We start from the raw sequence: 19,840 nt of genomic DNA on the forward strand, positions 1-19,840 counted from the left end.
GACTTTGACCAGACCTGCAATGTTCAGGCCTTAATGCAAGCCCGTCCCTCTGGTGTTCCAGCTGTTGTAACCTTATCAAAGGAACAAGAAAGGATGATTCTTTCTTCTCCTAGGTGGCGTGGCAGTGTCGTAAGTGACGGGGACCGCCTTCTACGTGACCTGGATGCCGGTGGACCGGTGGAAAACCGGTCGGTTCGATGTCGCCGGCCACGGCCGCGAGATACTCCATGTGTTGGTGATCGCCGGCGCAACGCTGTCGACTTCAGAGGCCCAAAGTGGCGAGCAGAGTGGGGTCTGTGATGGGAAGGTTTAGGAAATAATAATCCTAAAATAATAAGCAAATTTGATTTTTTTTTTCTAAAAAGAAAATTATTTAATTTCCTGAACTTTATTTTTTTCACTGCATATTTTTACTTAGTGTAGATTATATGTTCAAGAAAAAAGTAGGACATAAAAATCTTGATTAAAACACTAATAAATATTACAATGATAATTTAATTATCTTGAGAAAAATCTCGTCCTACACGTGTGAATTATCTGAGATTTTTTTTTATGAGGTAGTTTATATTGGATTTTGAGTCCATATCTTCAGTTATAATGTTTTCGTGAATGTGCACTAAATAATCCATTCAAAAATATATTCATAAATCAATAAAAATAATTATTTCAAACATTATTTTTTGTATATAATTTTGAATATATTAGATATGATATTTTTGAATAAGTTTATAATGTTTTCATAGAGAAATAAAAAAAATATCGTAAACTTATTTAAAAACACTGTAACTAATATAAAAAATCTTATTATTTGCTTATACTTACTCCTAAATCAATGAGGATAATTATCTGAAACTATATTAGTTTTGGTTAGATTTTGAGTCAATTTAACTTAATTATAATGTTTTTAATAGACACAATATTTTAGGGGAGATGTCAAAAATAATATAAACTCTATTAAAAAATTATAAATCTTATAGGGTGTTTGGGCAGGAAAACTATGTGAGAACACAGTTGGCAAAAAAGCACCTTTCGAGAAAAACTAAAAAAAATCTTTTTCAAGAAATTATCCAAGTAAATATATTAATTATTTAATGTATGAATCGAAAACATTTACAACTCTATCAATGAAGTCTAAAAGTACGTGGAAAAAAAATTGTACAAGAAACATCTTTTCGATAAATTATATTTTTTTTGACGTTATATATATATATATATATATAAAACAAAATTTCTCAAAAATTTTTAAGATTTTTTTTATAGAATATTATTTTTTTTCTAAAGATGAGATTACCTTTGGCTACCCCACTATAACCTTCTCCTCCATCACCCTGCTATCTTATCAGTAATGAAAATAATAGAAGATAAAAATAATTATTGAAGAAATTTTATTGAAGAAGTAAATAAATTTTATTGAAGCAACTTTAGTTTGAATATATTAACATATCCTTCTCCTATTTATATATTTATATAGATTAGGAGAGAAAATTTTCTTCGTAATTTTCCTCAACATAGTAGAGAGATTTTCTTAGTTAGGAATATCTTATCTTCTATCAGTCAGGTCTTATTGTCCCCCTCTACCATCGCCCTCGGTTCCATCAAAACTTTGTTGATGCAGAGTAGTGAGCTGAGCTTATCGAAGCTTGACGAAATGAGACTTGAGAGAGAGTTATTATATAGCTCAATTTGGACAACACTAGAGAGGTTGGTGAGTTTTGAGAGCCCGATCGAACGATGACGGGATATCGCCAAAGAGATTGCAGTCGATAAGCTTGAGAATCTCGAGGTTGTAGGAGAGGTTGAGATGACAGAGTAATGAGGTTGCCCAGGAAGGTGAGGACGGTGGAGGTGAGTTGGTTCGCGACGAGCGAGAGCTCCTGGATGGCTTGGAAGTGATTGGAGGAGGGTGGGATGGGTTCGAAAAAAATGTTATCGATGAGGTTGAGATGGGCAAGTGATGGCATGACAGTAGTGAGAGTGTCGAGAAGTGGGCGGACGAGGAGGTTTTGGGAGAGGGCGAGGTGAGTGAAGGTGGCGCAAGGGGCAACAGCAGAGTTTGGGAGGGAGGAGTTGCCCGAATGGTTCGTTTTATCGCCCATTTCTATCCCATATTGACTGTCCGAGCAGGTGATGTCGATCCGATTGCAAGGAGCGGTGGCCCCTTTGTCGAGTGATTGGTCCACGTCAATAGGGCTTAACGTACGTGCGTTGTGTTTAACGTGCTTGACGTCGGAAAAAAAACAAAAGGTTGTGTTTTACAGAAAATAATGAAAAAGAATTTGTCCATATATAAAAGCCGCCTAACGTGCGTTGCACGAGCCAAAGCATTGATTATTTTTCAATTAGCTGAAGCTTTGAAGACGATTAGTTACGCTGCGGGTGAAAAGAAACGAAACACCGGAGAGACGACCGAAGCGAAGACGGTTTGGTGGCGTTGCCTTTCCAAACCCAGCAGCGATACCCACTGCGCGATCGCCCCGTCTCGCTCTCCTCTCCTCCCCTCCTCGATCCGATCTCCTTAACTAGCCTTGAACCTCGATCTTTCAATCTCCCGCGGGAGATCTGCGATGCCCGCCAACAGCCCCCCGAAGCACCGACACGATGGGACCTCGCCGTTGCCCCTCGGCATGGACTGGAGCCCTCCCCCGAAGCGCTGGGTACGCACGCCCCCCTCCACCTCCTCGGATCTTCTTCATGAGTAGATGCCTTCGGCGCTGAAATCCTGGGATTTCCTGTGTAAATTTGCGCCCGATAAAGCGAATCTGACCTATCTGATAGGCTTTCTGCTTAAAATCTTCCATCTCTTGGGTTCCTTTCGTATTATTTAGGGTTTGAATCGTGGATCATGCCATTTTTCACTCAATTTGGTGGTTTTGTTAGCTTAGATGAATTTTGTTAGACGATGAAAATGTGATTAGATTCTGAGTTAAAATCGCAAACTGATTTTAAAGTTTGAACACTGTCATGAGCTTGGTGCTTGCTAATGATAAACGTTACTAGATCAAGGACGAATGCGGCATATATATCATTTTTCTTTAATTTGCCTTCTACAGTCATCATAGTTGGTTACTGTTATAGTTAATAATCTGGAGGCCATTGCCGAGGGGAATTGGATAAAATTATGATGCTTACTATCATCTTAAATTGTGTCCATACCGGTCAGCTAACATGCAAGCAGTAAAATGATTAATATAATTGAAACTGCACAGGTATTAGACTTAGGAAAGATGTGGATTGTGACCTTTAACAAGTACAACAGGATGACGATGTATAGAAAGAAAGAAAAACCAGCACAAAAGAAATGGAAGCCTTCACCAATAAAGAGAATAGAAGTTTTCTGGACTTACGTGATCTCTCCATCTGCTTTTAAGCACAAACCACCCAAGTATACTGAGAGTTAGAGACCTCTTGAATGCATTTATTTCTATTTTTCAAAAATTTCACCGTTAAATGCTCCAAGCATCTTCAGTCTCACATGTTCTGGTTCTTATGAGCTCAATAAAGTTAAAAGTATCATCGGTACAATTACTCAGTGATGAACCTATTATCATAAGCCATAAAGATGCAAAGAGATCAAGCAATTAACTACATCATGTTCTTTGCTGCTTTAATAAGTATGCTTTCCTTGCATTTATTACTTAAGGATGGCAATTAGTGAGTGATGCTTCAGCATTCTCCCTATTGCTTAACTCCAAGCTTCCTAACTTATGTTAGTTAGCACTTTCCCACTAGCATTTTCAGCTAACGAACCTTGGGGAGTAGCTTAACCATTTGGACCATCTAACTTGCTTGCAAGGTATTTAAAGACATTCCATCGTTGTGGATGCACTTCATGATTGATGATCCCATGAGATGAAATTTCTGCTACTAATTATCATGGATGCTTGATTTTACTTCACTGCATTTTTGAAGATGTCCATAACTCAACTTCTAGTGTTTCTCATTAATGAATATTATCATTTATTCATTCTATGTTGGAATTTCCTGTTTACTTTGCTTAAGAGCATTATTTTTCTCTTACTGTAATTATGATATTACAATCTAGCCATTAAAATTAATTTATTGGATATTCGATCCGGTAAAAGACTTTGCAACAAAGAGATCATCAAAGTTTATATGTATATTTTCAGACAACTTGATTTCAGATAGTTTGGACAGTATGGCATGTTGTTGTTGTATTATGTTTTTCTTCATAAGACCATGAAGTTTGAATGAGTATGCCAAGCGTATCATGCTTCTTTATCTTGCATTATTTTCTGGATAGATATGATCCTGATGTTGTGAAAGAGAACATTGTATCTCATCAATTTGCTGTTATCTTTACTATGAGCTCGAAAGTTCATATTATCTTTCTTTCTCAGTTTGAACAATGTTATGTGCTCAATCCTTTAATTAGAGTGTTTTTCCCTTGGTTTAAACCTCACATGCTTTCAAGCTCCTTGGATGAATCAGATTGTATCATCAAGCAGCCTAAATTGCCTTTCTTTAGTTTTTTATTCTATGAAACTCATTTATAGTTCTTTTGGTTTTTTCATACTTGCCACTTATTGCCTGATGTTTAGGATACTTAGTTTCTTTAATGTCTAATAATTTCCCTCCTATCTTTTTTAATGTATCACTTTGTAAGTACCTTTTTCTAAGTGCCTTGTACCTTATTTTAAATAATTATTTTAGCTGAAACTCTCTAGAAGTCTTCTGAATTGTATTCAGGCAAGTTCATATTTTGTAAACTTGTTTTTTCATATTACTGATCTTCTAGGATAACTAGCATTTGTTTTAAAATGCCCAATCAAAGTTGGTTCATTTACTTCTTTGCAGGATGGAAGAAATACTATATGGCCACACAATCCTCAAACTGGTTGGAGTTACTGTGCCATGATTCCTTCTTGGGTTGTTCAGACAGAACCTGGAACATCTCAAGAAAGCTTCTTAAATCCTATTGTTGTAATAATCTTCCATGCATTGTCATTGCTCTTCAACTCTCCATGTCAAATGCACTTTTGTTGGTGATGACTAGATGTAATAATCGGATTTGAAGTAATAGTAAAAGAAATTCTTCCTATGGAAACAAATTAAAAGATGATGAATTTAATGTCTAATTTTTGTTGTATTCATTACTGAGAGTGAAATTCATATGATGTGTTAAATATATGGGAAGGACAAGTTTGCTTTTGCTAGCCTAGGTTGGGATACCTACTCACGTGTGTATACCTATAGAACTGTAAACTTGATAGGAAATTCTAACTACCTTATCTTTTTCCATTTGCTTCTCTTCTTTTATCTTATTGTATGTCATATTAGTCAAGCTGTCCTTAATTAAGTGCAACTCTGAAGATTTAAGTAGTACTAGTCTGCAAGAATATGCTGTGTAGTTTGAATGTCAAAGTTTTTGTTCTATCTTGTAAGAAATTTTTTACTTCTGTGTGGTTCTATTAGCACTTTTACTTAAGACAACTTTTGTTCTCAGTGGAACAATCATGATCCATGTTCTGATAATTATTTTGTGGATAAAACCTCTTCATTTACTATTTGATACTGAAAATCTAGTTGCTTTTAACATTAGTAAATGGCAGTTTTACAGGATTCATGTGGCAATACAATCTCCAGAAGGGGTTAGCACCAGCCATGGATTATTACGAAGATTCAGTGACTTCTTGACGTTATATTCTGCTGTACGATAAATTTGATTTAATCATCTAATATAAAATGCAATTCTGTATGCTTTATTCTATTTTTTGTTTGTTAGACAAACAGCCAGTTTCTTTTTCAAAGATATAGAGTTTGCAGAACAGTAAGTTGAGGAAATCAATTATGAAACACCATTCAAGGGGATATTAGGAGATGCAAGGTAGGGATATTCACGAGGGCAAAAAAATGATACCACCTTAGGAGGTTCTTATTTTAAAGAGCAGTTAACATTTAGATCAATCGTGTCATTGAAACATAGATAAGGTGCGCTTAGAGAAGTTCACTCATAATCTGATATTGTAATTGAAAACATCAGGTATCATGTTGCTAGATAATTTCCATTAAATACATCTAAAGACTTCACTTATAACAACCATGTTTCTGATATTATGAGAAATTGCACGTCATTTTCACCTTATTGCCATTTCTCCTGTGGAAAGCTTGCTAGAAAATTACATTAACACAGATCAATTCAGAATATGTAATTTGCAGCTTCAGCTGTGGAAGCTGACTGCCACATAATGGATTGACTTGTAACAATTTATTCAATCAAAATTCTTTCAACTTGTTATTTTTATAATGTTAATTCAAATATAATAGAACTTATGTGTTACTGACATAACTTTGTGTTGCTATGACCCTGGATGCAAGATTCTAAATACTGGTGTACTGTTCGATATTTACTGGTCCAACTTAGCACGAGCATGCAGACTATGACGATTTTGTCTGATCCACTTCAAATTTATTATTATTATTATTTGAATCCGGACAGCTAAAGACAGTTGTTGACAGTCTTAACAGTTGTTGGCTGTCAACAGATGGTAGAAAAGATTAAGAAAATAAAAAACACTCTGGACTGAGAAGGGTGTTGGATGATGCTCTACAGATTAGGATGTTGGACACTGTTGCTGAAACCTCTGCCTCCTGTGTCTTCTTCCTTTGCTCGGTTGTAACCTCTGTCTATGTCACTGCCATCTCAGCATTTACCTCATCCAATTGCTGGTATTGCTCCTCGTATTGTTGCCACCGCATCTTCTCCTATGGTATGCAAATCCATCCTCTCTTCCTCCTCCTCCTCCTCCTCCTCCTCCACTGCTCCTTTCCTCATTCTCATCCTCCTCTGCTCTTCTCTCTCACCTCCATCCATGCTGGCTGGTATGAGAGTGTATCATGTGTCATCATGCTCCATGTACCAGGGCCCAGACCAGTCAGCCCAGATTTTGAAACCTTGTTTGGATGTTAGTTAGATTTTACACTTTTGGAAATTTTGTACCATTATGTTATGAGTTTATTAAAGATGTTTTCAATGTGTATTAATGACTTTAACTCTGACTATTATCACTTCATGTATCTGGTGTGCAGTCTGTGTATATTGATGCCTGTGGGTGATATACTTCTTCTTCAAAATTATATCATCGATGTTAAAATTTTGCTGTTGTTTCCTCTTGTGAGAATGAAAATCATGCGACATGTCTGTGTGATAACCTATTTCATATGCTGTTTTATGTCGAAAGCTCAATATTAGGTATTTTCTGCTCTTGGATTGAGGTTTAGTTGGTCACTTCTCTATACACATCTTCTTTTGTAGCTTAAGAAGACATTTCCCAGAAAAGATATTCCCTCTGCCCCTCCAAAGCATGCTTTTTTGAGAATAAATTCAAGCCGGATGCTCCTAGAAGAGGTATAAATTTTGATCCAATGATTTCTTTTTCCTATGCTGGATTCTGCTTTAGTTGTCAAATCTGGACAGTTCATATATCACAACTTCATTTAGATCCACTTTTGTAGTTGATGGCATTATTATGCTGGTACATGGACTGAACATGTCAACAAGCATGTTGTAACTCTTCCTTGAATTTTGCAGACAAACATATCCTACTTTTTTAAATACCAGGCTAGAAATCATTGTATTCATTGAGTTATATCACAATGTTAAGGCACAACACAAGTAATAAAATGTATGTTAGAGGATTTGATCAGTTCTAGTTATCTACATGCATTACGCTTGTAGTCTGATAATTTGATCAGTTTTAGTCACTTACGTGCAATAAACCCAACTTGCATGCATTGAACATAATATGCCACAATGTTTGTCAGAGGCATTGATCAGTTTTATTTACTCCATCTATTTATCTAATTATATTTTTTTCTTCAACCTTTCTAAGCTGTAAAATGGAAACTGTTGCTGTTTGAGGCATGCATACTTGATGACATAGGATATCTGGAGCTCATTGATGTGGTGCCATGATGCTAAGAAGTAAGGTGATTGGCAGTTTAGGTAATAAAACCTGACAATACAAAAAAGACCTGATCCATGCTAATCCCTTGCTTGTTCAAGTGGTTGTTTGGACACTTACCTGTTTGTTTTTCCTCCTTTTTGGATTTGCATTATAGGAAGTGATCTGAATGATATGTCAGATCCTTTATTCTTTAACAATGTTGAATAATTACTGAATGTCATGATATATTGTTTAGAACATTTTTGGATATGCTATATTTATTGGTTGTTTCACTTTCACCATAGCTAGCTTGAAGCACACTTATAGGTTCAGAAGCCAAAAGGTTTATTAGATATTTGCCAATAGGTAAAATCTTGTATAAGCAATACAAGATACAATATGTATATGGCAACACAGCAATATTTTGTACAATGATGTATATTATGATAAAGCTTGATGTTTGATTTATGTGTTAGTATATCTGTATATGTATATGCGTATCATTATCTAATACATATATACATATCATCATAGATAACAAGTAATTTACTAGCATGCCTAACATAATTATTAAGAAAAAAATTCTAGTGACACATTGCTTCAAGAATATAGAGATGACAGCAAAACCTTTGATAAATCAAGATCATTATTGAATGAATGAGTTATGCTTAAATGTTTAATACAAATGAGAGAGCTGCATATATTATTATATATTCTTCTCATCTAAAATCAAAAGTGTAACTTTTATGAAATATATATTTTTTCACAAGAAGTATATGCCAAATACTTACTTTGAGCAAGTATTTGACATATCCAGGGAGAATCCTACATCATTGTTTTTGACAGGTATCCAATATGGATTCGACAATCAGTTTGAGGTATGTGTCTTTCACAAAATAACTAGGATGCTTAGTAAAAATATAGAAGATAAATATTCTCACTGTCATGATGATTTATTATTCTTTTTTAGTGTTTAGTAAGTTAGTCTTTACAATGACCGTAATAAATCAAAGAAAGGATTTGCATATAGGATAATGTAAAACAGTGAAATTTGCTCCTCGCTGGACAGTATCTTTGCCTCATCTTTTCTTTTCTGAAATTACTTTTTCTTCTACGTTATTAATGATTCTTAAACCGGATAATTTTCTTGCAGAGAAGACAGTCTTTAGAGGAATGGATGGGAAAGCTACTCTCTGATATTGACCTCTCTAGAAGTGCACCTGTGGCAGGTTTTCTTGAGCTAGAAACTGCTGCAAGGTTATGTAGGTTTTACACCTCCACGTTTGTTGGTTCTCTTTAATGAACATGCTTTTCTAATATGGTTGTTCTTTTGTTTGCTTACTAGATAGCATGCTATGCTAGATGGCTTTTGATTCTCTGTAGGTTTTGTTAGCTAAGCTAATTCACCTCCTTGATATAAACTTACTTTCTGCTCACTCATTTTCCTATTCAGCATTTCAGAATGAGAATTGTCAACTTGAAGAACCAAGTTCACCAGCTAATGCTACTGCTGTGGCCCCCTCAGTTCCAGCTAGACCCCTTTTAAGTGCTTCCGTCGCTGATTATTCGGCAGTTCCATCTATATCTCACACTGTTGCATCAGATATCTGTAGTGAGAATATAGATGAAATCTCAGAATTTGGAACTCCGAAAAAAGGGAAGACCCAAGTTTCTGAAGCCAGCACTGAACCTCTAGCACTTATTCATGATCTAGTGTCTTCTACAATAGCTATCGGTGATGATCTCATGGGTGAATCATCCCTGGAACAGCCAGAAGATTTCATTAGGAGTAAGTTGAACCACGGGAAAGAGTACCATGCTCTAGAGAGACAAACGATTGGTGGAAATTCATCCAGAGACAGAATAGAGCCCATATCAGATCAGAACCATGATAAACTTTATGGTCATTCTCGAAAGCTCTCTGCTGAAAGCATTGGGAGTGATAGCAGTTCCATAAGAGGCAGTGAAGTATCAGCTGCTGGGGTCACCAATTCAATTTGGGAGGTATCCCTCGATGTTCCTGATGGTGCTGAAATTCCAAATATCATGGATGCACTTCCTCATCTGAATACACAAGTTCTTGATAAGGCACAAATTGTTCTTCCAATTGATCAAAGGCTTAAACTTAATAGAGTTATTGTCAATATGCAACAAAGATTGGTAACAGCAAGAACTGATATGGAGGATCTTATAGCAAGGTTGAATCAAGAAATGGCTGTTAAAGAATATCTTACAACAAAGGTGCATCTCTAGTCATTACTTGGGATCTGCTTGTCTTTTAGATTCTGGCAGCATAAGTTAATTTTGACCTGTTCTTGTGTCATTAGTACATCAAATTGGTTGTCAGTGCATTTCCTTGTAATGTGGATCCACATGCACTACTTAAGTTAACTATGTATATATAAATTCTTTTTAATATATTGTTTTTATCTCCTTAACTATTCAAATTTGTACAACACCAACTCCAAGTCCTTGTGTTGACACTTTATCAGCATCTGCATTCATTTCACTATCATCGATACTTTTGGATATAGGTCAAGGATTTAGAGGTAGAACTAGAAGCTACTGAACAGAAAGGTACAGAAAACTTGCAACAAGCCATCTTAATCGAAAAAGAGAGAGTCACACAAATGCAATGGGATATGGATGAACTGCATAGGAAGTGTACAGAAATGGAGGCAAAACTTACATCTGAACAGGTGCAATTCTTTCTCTTAACTTTATCATTTACAATATGCCATTACTTGAGTTTTATCCCTCTGGCATGGTTTCACTAATTGCAGAATGAAAAGAATCATGCAGAATCGGAGAAAACGACTGCTAGTGATGAAACAGAACTGTTACTGCAGGAGGTACATTGTAAAGAAGAAGAATTGCAGAGTATGCAGAAATGCTTAGCAGAACTTGAAATGAAATCAAAGGTTGACATCAAGGTCCTTGTCAAAGAAGTGAAGTCTCTAAGGAAGTCTCAAGCAGAGCTGAGGGAAGTGCTGAATCAATCTTTAAAAGAGAAAACTGACCTAGAGGTAGTGTGCTGAAATTCTATTGACAGGACCAAAGTTAGATTACACTCATAAAGGGTAGTGTTGTGCTTTAGGCATGAGTATCCAGTTATATCATACTTGCCCATCTAAGGATGAAAATAAATGATAAGAGGTAACTGAATCATCTTAGTTGAAACTTGAAACTATATTATTCGCTGAATGAAGCAGTTCTTATAGAGCAAATATTTAAGGCAAAACATAAGGTCACAATCAAATTTGGCATCTTCATGTGGTTTTTCTGCAGTACATCCTTCCTATGGTTGCACCTTCAAATTAATCTTGTTAAGCAGTTTTCTTTGATTGTAAGAATTAAAAGTGAATGCGGTTGAATGCTTGTGCTGTTCTCTGAGGATACTTGGGGCTGTTCATCATATTAGAGTAATTTCTTTTAGCTAATGGATCCTTTTCTTTTTTACGTCATCTGTTGGTTATTCATTGCTATTGTAAGAGGATGCAGGATTCGTTAAGTGTTATATATGAGCACCTTTACTTTGGAAGCAGATGGAAGATAACCTTGTCTCGTTTTATTGATATTGTTTATATTTATGTAGGTGCTCCTTTTTTTTGTATAAACGTACACAAGAGTCTCAGGGTCCCATTCAAGTTAAATATGTTCACTATTACTAATGTCCTATTCAACTTAAATAAGCTTGTTATTATTGGTCAGTTGGATAAGTTACCATGTGTGGTAGATTAGGCAGGGATTTTTCTCAAGTTTCTCCTAGAGGCACTAGATAAGGCTTTTTCTTGGCAAAAATATGTTGCAATAGTCCAGCCTTTTGTCCAGCCAACACACCAGTTTTATCTTGTCAATTTGTTTAGATGTCATAACTTGGTAGGCTTTGTCTGTTAAGTGCCTGAGGTGAGCAGTATGATCTTTTCATTGGTTGCTTGCAATGTTACTATTGTGGTCTCATTCACTTTTCTTTCTCTCATAATACTCCCTAGGTCCAGGTATTTCTCTTTAATGCCTTCAAATTAATTGATCTGCTTGCATGATAAATTTGTGACACTTGCTGGATAAGTTGGTATTGCCTTACTAGTTGATGAATTCAACAATCCCTCATATCAGACTGAGATACTGAGATTACATGGATAATAATAAGTCTCACCTAGTCGCATTTTTTACTTGGCTGCTCTCCAGACATTGTAAATTATCAGGTTACCTGTGTTTCTTATTTTCCTTCACTACTGTATTGTGCTTCTACCAATTGCCCAAGACTAATCTCATTTTTGTTTCTTGCTTGATGTTTTCTATTGTGACCTTAGTATTTATAATCAAATACTTTTATGTATCTCCCATGTTTTTATCTAGTTTGATATTAATAATTGTTCTTAATTTCATTTCTAAAGCCAGACAAATAACAAGTAATATAAGAAGCCTAAGATCTGGAGAAGCCATTTTTGCTTATTTCTGTGATTGGCCTATTTTATCTTTCATATTTTATTTTTTTGCTCTTTGTTGAATCAGGTAGTTCTTCATAGAGAAAAGCAAAGATGGTCCAATGCAAAATCAGCAAACGAGAAACTTCTTCATGAATGCAGAGTTCTTCATGATCAGCTTCAAGAGTGCAATGTAAATTTTCTCATGGATGAGGATGACAAATTCACTATTAGTTCTTCACCTGATGATGCTTTAGATCTCCTTGCAACTTCAGATGATCGTATTGGTCTACTTCTTGCAGAGGTATCATTTGACTACACTATGTAACTGTTATATTTTCTAGTTTAGATCCATGCTATTTGGTTCTATTTAATATGAGTAGTATTACTCTCAACTGGTGTTTCATTCCTGACCAGGCTCAACTTCTGGCAAGGGATGATGAAGAATCTCTTTTGAATGTTGTTGATGCCCGAACCAGCGAATCTTCTCAACCTCTGATTGCGGAAAATGGTGATATCTCAATTAGCACAGACAATCAGATAAGAAAAATGCTGACTGATATGTTTATAGATAATGTGAGACTAAGGAAACAGGTAAACTCAGTTATCAGATGTGCCTTGAACACAGTTATAAAACCAGAAGAGAGTGAAGAAAGTCATGAAGTTCCTTCAAGGAACACTGTTCTTAACCGTTTCTTGTAGAGATGAAACAACAAAGGTGTACACATTTCTCTTGAGTTGTTCTGTCTGTGTACTCTAATTGACCTCACTCACGTTCCAATGAGCTGTATATTTTGACCACATGATATATATATCTATCAAAGGGAAGTACAAGGATTTAATTCTCTTCGTCTCGAATACATGAGCTGGAGTTGCTGCTGCAGTGTAGTATTTATAAAGTTGGTGAGTAATGGTTTGTGATGGTTCTTCTCTTCACAATCAGTAAGAAATTTTGAATTGATCTGCTTCAGGTTTCAAAACTTCTGAAGCAGCGAACCCAAGCAAGCTGCAAAGTGCTTTTGACAAGTTAGTGCCTAATCTCCTCATTGTTGCCAATCAGTTCAACAAAGTCTATGTTGCTTTTCTTAGTTTAGAAATGTAAGGAGACTAATTCTTCAGTATTTGGGTACTATGACTTGGTTTGAATCCAACTCATAGCCTCTGGGAACTTTTTCATGGTTAGTTCTCTGGAGCCCAAGATCTCCAATATTGAAAGTTTTCTAGTTTTCTTAATCCTTAAACATGTTATTCATCATAGCTTATATTCAAATATGCATCAGGGAACTACAAAGGCTTGTCAAGAAGCAAATTCCAGTAATTCAAAAGGAAAACCTACAGTATGTTTATGTTTACCTTACCATTATTCATTGTCCAGATGTAGTTATTTAGATAATATATCATATTTTGATCATAGTAGTTGTTATATATCTTTCCATGCCAAGTTTGTATTAGCATATTTGAGCATGTATCCCTTCGGTTAATATCCATCAAAACTTTGTTAGCTATCTGGAGTTAAAAATGTTAATAATTTATAATGTTTAGAGTCCCTTTGTAATTCTCATGCAACTATTTTGAAACGTATTTTCAATGGGATATTAATATTTTTTAGCAGTTTTAATGTCTTTTCTCTTGTAGTCGGAGATTAACAACATGTACATTTTATAAAATTGATTTATATATAAATATATGCCCCTAAATTGGGTTCAATGCATGTATATTTATTTATTGGCATTTTACCTTAGAAAAGTCTTTTATAATTGATTTTTATTGGATGACTTTCCTTTAGAGAAATTATCAGGAGGTTTTTCTTTTAGAGAAATTTATCAGCTTGGATCGATCAGGTTAGTAAACCGATTCAATCCCATTTTTCCTTTTGTCTTTTTATCTCCTTTCCTTCTCTCTTCTTATATTTTTCTACTCTTTTCTTTGTTGTCCCCCCTCCCCCCCCGCCCCCCACCCCCCAAAAAAAAATCGAACCAATTTGATTCAATTTATCTTAAATTTCACATTCAAATTCATAAAAAAAACCATGTAATAAAACTAAAAAGACAAGGATGCAGTTGTTTATTAATGAAAAAAAAATCCTCTTCATAATTTCTCAATAAAGGATCACCCGATAAAAACTAATTAGTAATGTTTTCTCTAGTTAAGTTGTACTATATTTATCTTTGACATCCCGCCCGTCTTCAAAGCGATTACGGGATGTGGTTTCCCACCCGCAGTACGCTTCCAAAACTACCCCTGCCTATCAAGCAACAGGCATCCAAGTGACATTACCAACTTAGGTACCTGCCTCAATATATAAGGAAGCAACAGAGACGTTGTGTGGGTCCCCCTCATGTGGGGCCATAAACGACCCGGGAAAGTTCTTTTTATTCTTGCCACGGAAGGAACATTAATTTTGTCGCCTCATATGTTTGCTTGCGTCCCCAACTCGGAACCCACCTCCGAAATCGAGACGAGGACCCCTATAAAACCCCAAACCCCACTCTCTTTGGTCTTGGTCTCTCTCGCCGAGGATCGATCCTTAGAGGCCGAGAAGGGTTGGAAGAGGTATCGACCAGCGAAGGATTCAGCCCCGAGGACTGCAACTACGAGACGGTTCAGACGCCACCATGCCTGCCGCAGTGGTCTGTGGGAAGAGGTCTTCTTCCATCTTCGAGGATCTCCACCTCCACACCCCTCCCCCGGCATCCAAGAGGGCCCGCTGTGCCTCCGGTGCCTTCCTCCCTACCCCCGCGCTACGGCTCTCCCCCCTTGCCGACCGGGACAACGGTGAAAACAGCGGCGAGGGTACTAATCTGTTTGCGGCTAATCTTGCTCATCTGCGGTCTCTGTTTCCGGAAATGGACCATCAGGTTCGAAGCCACTCCATTCTCTTTCTTCTTTATTGTCCCGCTCTAAATATTGCTGTTCTTGGTGTAGGATGGATTGGTTTTATGAATTCATGTAGAAAGATGGGCTTTTAATCATGTTATACTCAACCTTGGATTTATTCAGCGTGTCGTCAACTTTTCAGCACTCCAACTCAGGATAGTCTGTTTGATTCGGTAGAATTTCATTTATCTCAGCTAATACATTATTAGAAAAACTGTACTGGTTTTGGCATAGTTTTCTGTCCTGAATTCGTGAACCTTCTGAAGGCATCAAGGTCCAGCAAAGTGTATACAGTTAATTGATAATAATTTACCCAATTATAGAACTGAAAAGTAGGTTGACTTCGATTTTGGACCTGGGTTGTGTTTTTCTTTTGTTTTTTATTCTTTATTTTTTTCGTTAAATTAGAACATAATCAGCAGTCAACGGATCAGTGATTAGGTGTGTGCACATTTGCTTCGGGGTGCCAGATTCCTATGCCAGTGGCATCTGTGAGGATGACAACCTCTGAATCACTGTTCTTAGCTGGCACTTGTCTGAGTGATTCTGGAGAAATTGGAGATTCAAGTTTCTTCAGACGGCCGGTGGATTTGGTTTTTAACTGCTGGTTTTGGTTTTAGAATTTAGTTGCTGACCTAAGGAGCCTCAAAAGGCCAATTTGAAGTATACTCGGATGCTGTTAGGCTTTGTCTTTCCTATAATTCTGTGTTCCCTATTTCTATTACAGAAAATGATCATTGAACATTGGTATATGAGTGACAGCCCTGTCTATCGACCCATACTATATTCTTGGTTAAGAACCTATCCTATGTGATATTCAGAAATCAGTTTGTGGTTGTCTCAATCTGTTGCATGTTTGCATATTTCAATAATTTCCTATTGATTTTAACTGTACTAACTTCAGGATTATTTGAGCAAGTCATGAAACTGTGTAAGCTGGGGCATATTGTTGCATATGTTAGCTGATAAATGGTTATGACTTTCTGCAGCTTCTTGAACGGGCACTTGAAGAATCAGGAAATGACTTGGATTCTGCCTTACACAGCTTGAATGATCTCCATTTAGAAACAACAAAATTTAACTTGGATTCTTCTGTTAGCAAATCTGAAATTGGGGTTGAGACAAATGTTCAGCCTTCAACTGAAGGTGTACATGCATCGCAATATCAATGCTTTTAAGCTTCTATTCTCTATTTAGTATCTTTAGTGCATTTCATTTGTTTATTTTTTTATATGTTAACACAGGTTTTTCTTTCTCTAAGTGGACTCTAGCATGTTAATAGAAGATTTGCATTCTTTTAAGTTCACGTTACTATAGCTCTCAATGTTTACAAATGACAAGTACTTAAGAAACATATTGATTCTTTTCTTTTATTGTCTTTATTTGATCAAGTTATAGCAGTATGGGTTCTCTTAAATTTGTGATGTTTATCGTCTGTTTATTTTTCTTTTCTTTATTTATGTCTGTTTATTGCTTAAATTGGTGATAGTCACTCACAAGCTGGTACTTATGGCTGTGTTTTGTTTGGTGGTCGGCACAAGGCAATAGTTTGTGTATGTATTACTCTGTGCACACAATACCACAAAGATATTTGCAATTAGCCTTTTATGAGAATTTGTGTTAATAGTGTTAATCTTACCATGCAAAACTCTAATTATGAGTTTTACTTGTTTTTTAATTATTAATATCTTTTTACCAGAAACTGTTGCTGGGGTTATAATATTAGATTATTTTTTTTCATCTTTTCCCTAAATGTACTCTTTGCTTTGGTGTCACATTATATACACATACTAAGAAACTTTGTTAGTCATAAAGTCAAATTTGCAATTGTTTTGCCATTTTTATTCGTAGAGATCATATACTGTTTAACTATCTCTTCTACATGTCGAACCTTTTGAAATTTATTTCAATAAAACCTTTGGCTATGTTTTGGATATGTGATTGTGATTTGTATGATTTTAACTGCAGTTTTATGCGGCAAATGGCAAACTTAGAATCTGTTTTTATTTTTTTCATAGCCATGATTGTGTCTGTTGGAACCTTGATCAGGTTAAACAGGGTTCATTCAGGCTATCATCCATGATAATTGATACTTAGAATAAATTTGATGATATTTATTGGAACCTCGATCAGGATAAGCAGGCTCAGGTTACCATCCATGATATTTTATGCTGAGAATAAATTTGTGTAATTTTAGGCAAATTATTTTCTTTTTGTTGGGAAAGCAAATTTCTAATTTTTTTCAGGTTACCATCCATGATATTTGATGCTTAGAAAAATTTGTGTAATTTGAGTCAAATTCTTTTATTTTATTTTGGGAAAGCAAAATTCTATTTGTTTTCCTGATTCCATGAAGGAACTAAGCTTGTGAATGTGTTATAATGTTGTAAGGAGATACTCAGTCCTTAATATGCTTACTGCTTTGTATATATTTGATGTTCTTTTCAACACAATGTTTGTAGTCATCAAGATGGTATGCTTCATGATGCTTTCTACCTTTGAACCTCTAAGTAGTTAGTCCAGCAACTAGTTTCATCAGAAATTTGATTTTAAGGATGAACATCCGTATGTGATGCTTTCATGTGGAAACCATTTGTAACTAAATGTCATTTTTTCTGTGTCTTGTTCATGGATAAATGAGGGTGTTCTAAGTTAGCAGATGTGATTATTTGACTTATAAAATTAGTTGAAGAGGTTCTGTGTTTGTCTTTTCGTTTACAAGTATGACATCAAGTTCACATAATTCATGATTAATTAAGTAACATATTTGATTGTAATTCTTCGCTACAGGTAGTATTCCTAGGCAATATATGTCGTGTCTTTTTATCTTTGTAATCAGCTAATCTTGACTTTACCTGGGAAGTAATAAGCTCTATATAAACCATGTATCTCTTTGCTTAATATCTTTGGTAGTTTTCAAGTTATCTCTGTATATTACACACTGATTTATCTGAAGGCTACATGAAATAAGCAGATTCTTTTAGTCTCCTAGCCAGTAACCTGTTATTAAGGGTTTAAATTTTCTGGAATTTCCTTCGGTCTTTTTTTAACTTTCTGGAATTGTCTAGGTGGACTAAATTTATGATTAGCACTTCATGTTCACCGAAATGTGCACCTCTGAGACATGGAAGGTTTATTCTTTTCACCTGACGTATTTGGATATTTGACAGGTGTGATCAACACAAATGGTGTGGATCAAGTTGCTTCAGGTCTATCTGCGGCAGATGTTCTCCCAAAAGATGGATCTGAATGGGTTGACCTGTTTGTGAGAGAGATGATGAGTGCAACTGATATGGATGATGCAAGGTCTCGTGCGTCCAGAGTACTGGAGAGTGTGGAGAAGTGGATAATGGCTCATGCTACAACTGAAGCGCTGCAAAGCTTCCACAAGGTATTTATGGGTTTAGAAATTATGACCATATAATGAGGGATGTTAGGCGGTAGTAGTAAATTATTTTTGCGTCTGCTGGTAAAGGACTTGTGCCAGCAATTTAGCGGTAAATTTTTTTTGGCACATTCACATTTATGTCTCTAGTAATGTTGGTCTTTTGTTTCTTATTTTTGTGTGGTTTTGGTAAATGCCATGTCGTGGTGGAACTATTGCAGAACATTCATGTTAGAAGTTTCCAGTAATGTCTTTCTCCGCATGTATGTCGTAATAGTAAGTGCCAGTTGTAAGATTGATTTGTTTCTTTTTTGGATACCATCTGGACATGGAACAGGAAAACACTAACCTGAAAAATCAGTTGGAGGTGCTGCTTAAAGAGAATACTATTCTGAAGCATGCAGTGGCAATCCAGCATGGTCGCCAGAAAGATTACAATGAGAAAAGCCAGGAGCTGCAGCATCTGAGGCATCTTGTATCGCAGTATCAAGAGCAGTTAAAGACTCTTGAGGTATTCAGATCTTTTGTTTACCTTCATTTTATCATGCCTTTTACAATACTCTAATGAATTCCCTGAATGATGTGTTCATTGGCAGTTCAATAACTATGCTCTCTCGGTTCATCTGAAAGAGGCTCAGCAATGTAACTCCATTACGGGACGCTGCAATCCAGATGTATTCTGATAGAAAGAAAAGATCGATGTACTGTCATCAGTTGTACACGTTTGTAGTTACATACATTAATCCTTTTCAGATTATGTCTTGATGAGAATTTCCAGTGATAGGTGGACTTGTCATAATCATTTTTACTGTACCTAAAAGAAGCATTGACTTTGTGAGGCATCAGCTTAGACAGTCAAATGTGATACAGCCAAATGCATGATGTGTGGAATCCCAAAACGATCTCAAGGGAGAGGACATTACATTATGGTGTCCCTCATTAGCGGGATCGGGGAGGATGAATGTAAACAATCTTTATTTGGAGAGGCTGTTAATGTGGCCTTTGAATCTAATTTGGTTTTTCAAAGTCGTCAAAGTTTATCGTTTGTATCAAAACTTACGCTCTAATCTTTAGATCATTGTTAAATAGTTTATATATGAGTCATTATTTTAATTTTTTTTCCTTTTTTACGGGGACTACTGTTTCGGGTTTGAACATTTAAAGCCGTATGATCCAATCAAACTCCCTATCAACATTCGTGTTCAAAACTTCATGGGCAACAAGACGAGCGGTTGATGGAGCATAAG

The 19,840-nt window shown here is 35.9% G+C and overlaps 2 protein-coding genes across 5 annotated transcripts; both read left to right on the forward strand.

Moving 5' to 3' along the window:
• The first annotated feature begins 2,339 nt into the window (after positions 1-2,339).
• Positions 2,340-13,173, forward strand: LOC135581883 (PX domain-containing protein EREL2-like). Of its 4 annotated transcripts, none has more exons than XM_065140351.1 (10): positions 2,340-2,654; positions 4,816-4,941; positions 5,571-5,669; positions 7,274-7,366; positions 9,058-9,166; positions 9,358-10,145; positions 10,439-10,603; positions 10,697-10,930; positions 12,420-12,635; positions 12,749-13,173. In XM_065140351.1, exons 1-10 carry the CDS (start codon positions 2,565-2,567, stop codon positions 13,031-13,033), a joined length of 2,205 nt encoding a protein of 734 aa, XP_064996423.1. In that variant the 5' UTR covers positions 2,340-2,564; the 3' UTR covers positions 13,034-13,173. The 4 variants fall into 4 exon arrangements, with proteins under 4 accessions (XP_064996423.1, XP_064996422.1, XP_064996424.1 ...); XM_065140350.1 differs by having other exon boundaries at positions 2,341-2,654; positions 10,688-10,930; XM_065140352.1 differs by lacking the exons at positions 2,340-2,654; positions 4,816-4,941 and adding an exon at positions 7,851-7,963 and having other exon boundaries at positions 5,652-5,669; positions 10,688-10,930.
• A 1,452-nt stretch (positions 13,174-14,625) lies between these two features.
• On the forward strand, positions 14,626-19,619 carry LOC103972530 (uncharacterized). The gene is made up of 5 exons (XM_009386891.3): positions 14,626-15,189; positions 16,198-16,354; positions 18,379-18,599; positions 18,931-19,104; positions 19,190-19,619. Exons 1-5 carry the CDS (start codon positions 14,947-14,949, stop codon positions 19,274-19,276), a joined length of 882 nt encoding a protein of 293 aa, XP_009385166.2. The 5' UTR covers positions 14,626-14,946; the 3' UTR covers positions 19,277-19,619.
• Positions 19,620-19,840: the final 221 nt, after the last annotated feature.

This window comes from Musa acuminata, chromosome BXJ3-2, assembly GCF_036884655.1.
Source record: "Musa acuminata AAA Group cultivar baxijiao chromosome BXJ3-2, Cavendish_Baxijiao_AAA, whole genome shotgun sequence".
NCBI classification, from domain to species: domain Eukaryota; kingdom Viridiplantae; phylum Streptophyta; class Magnoliopsida; order Zingiberales; family Musaceae; genus Musa; species Musa acuminata.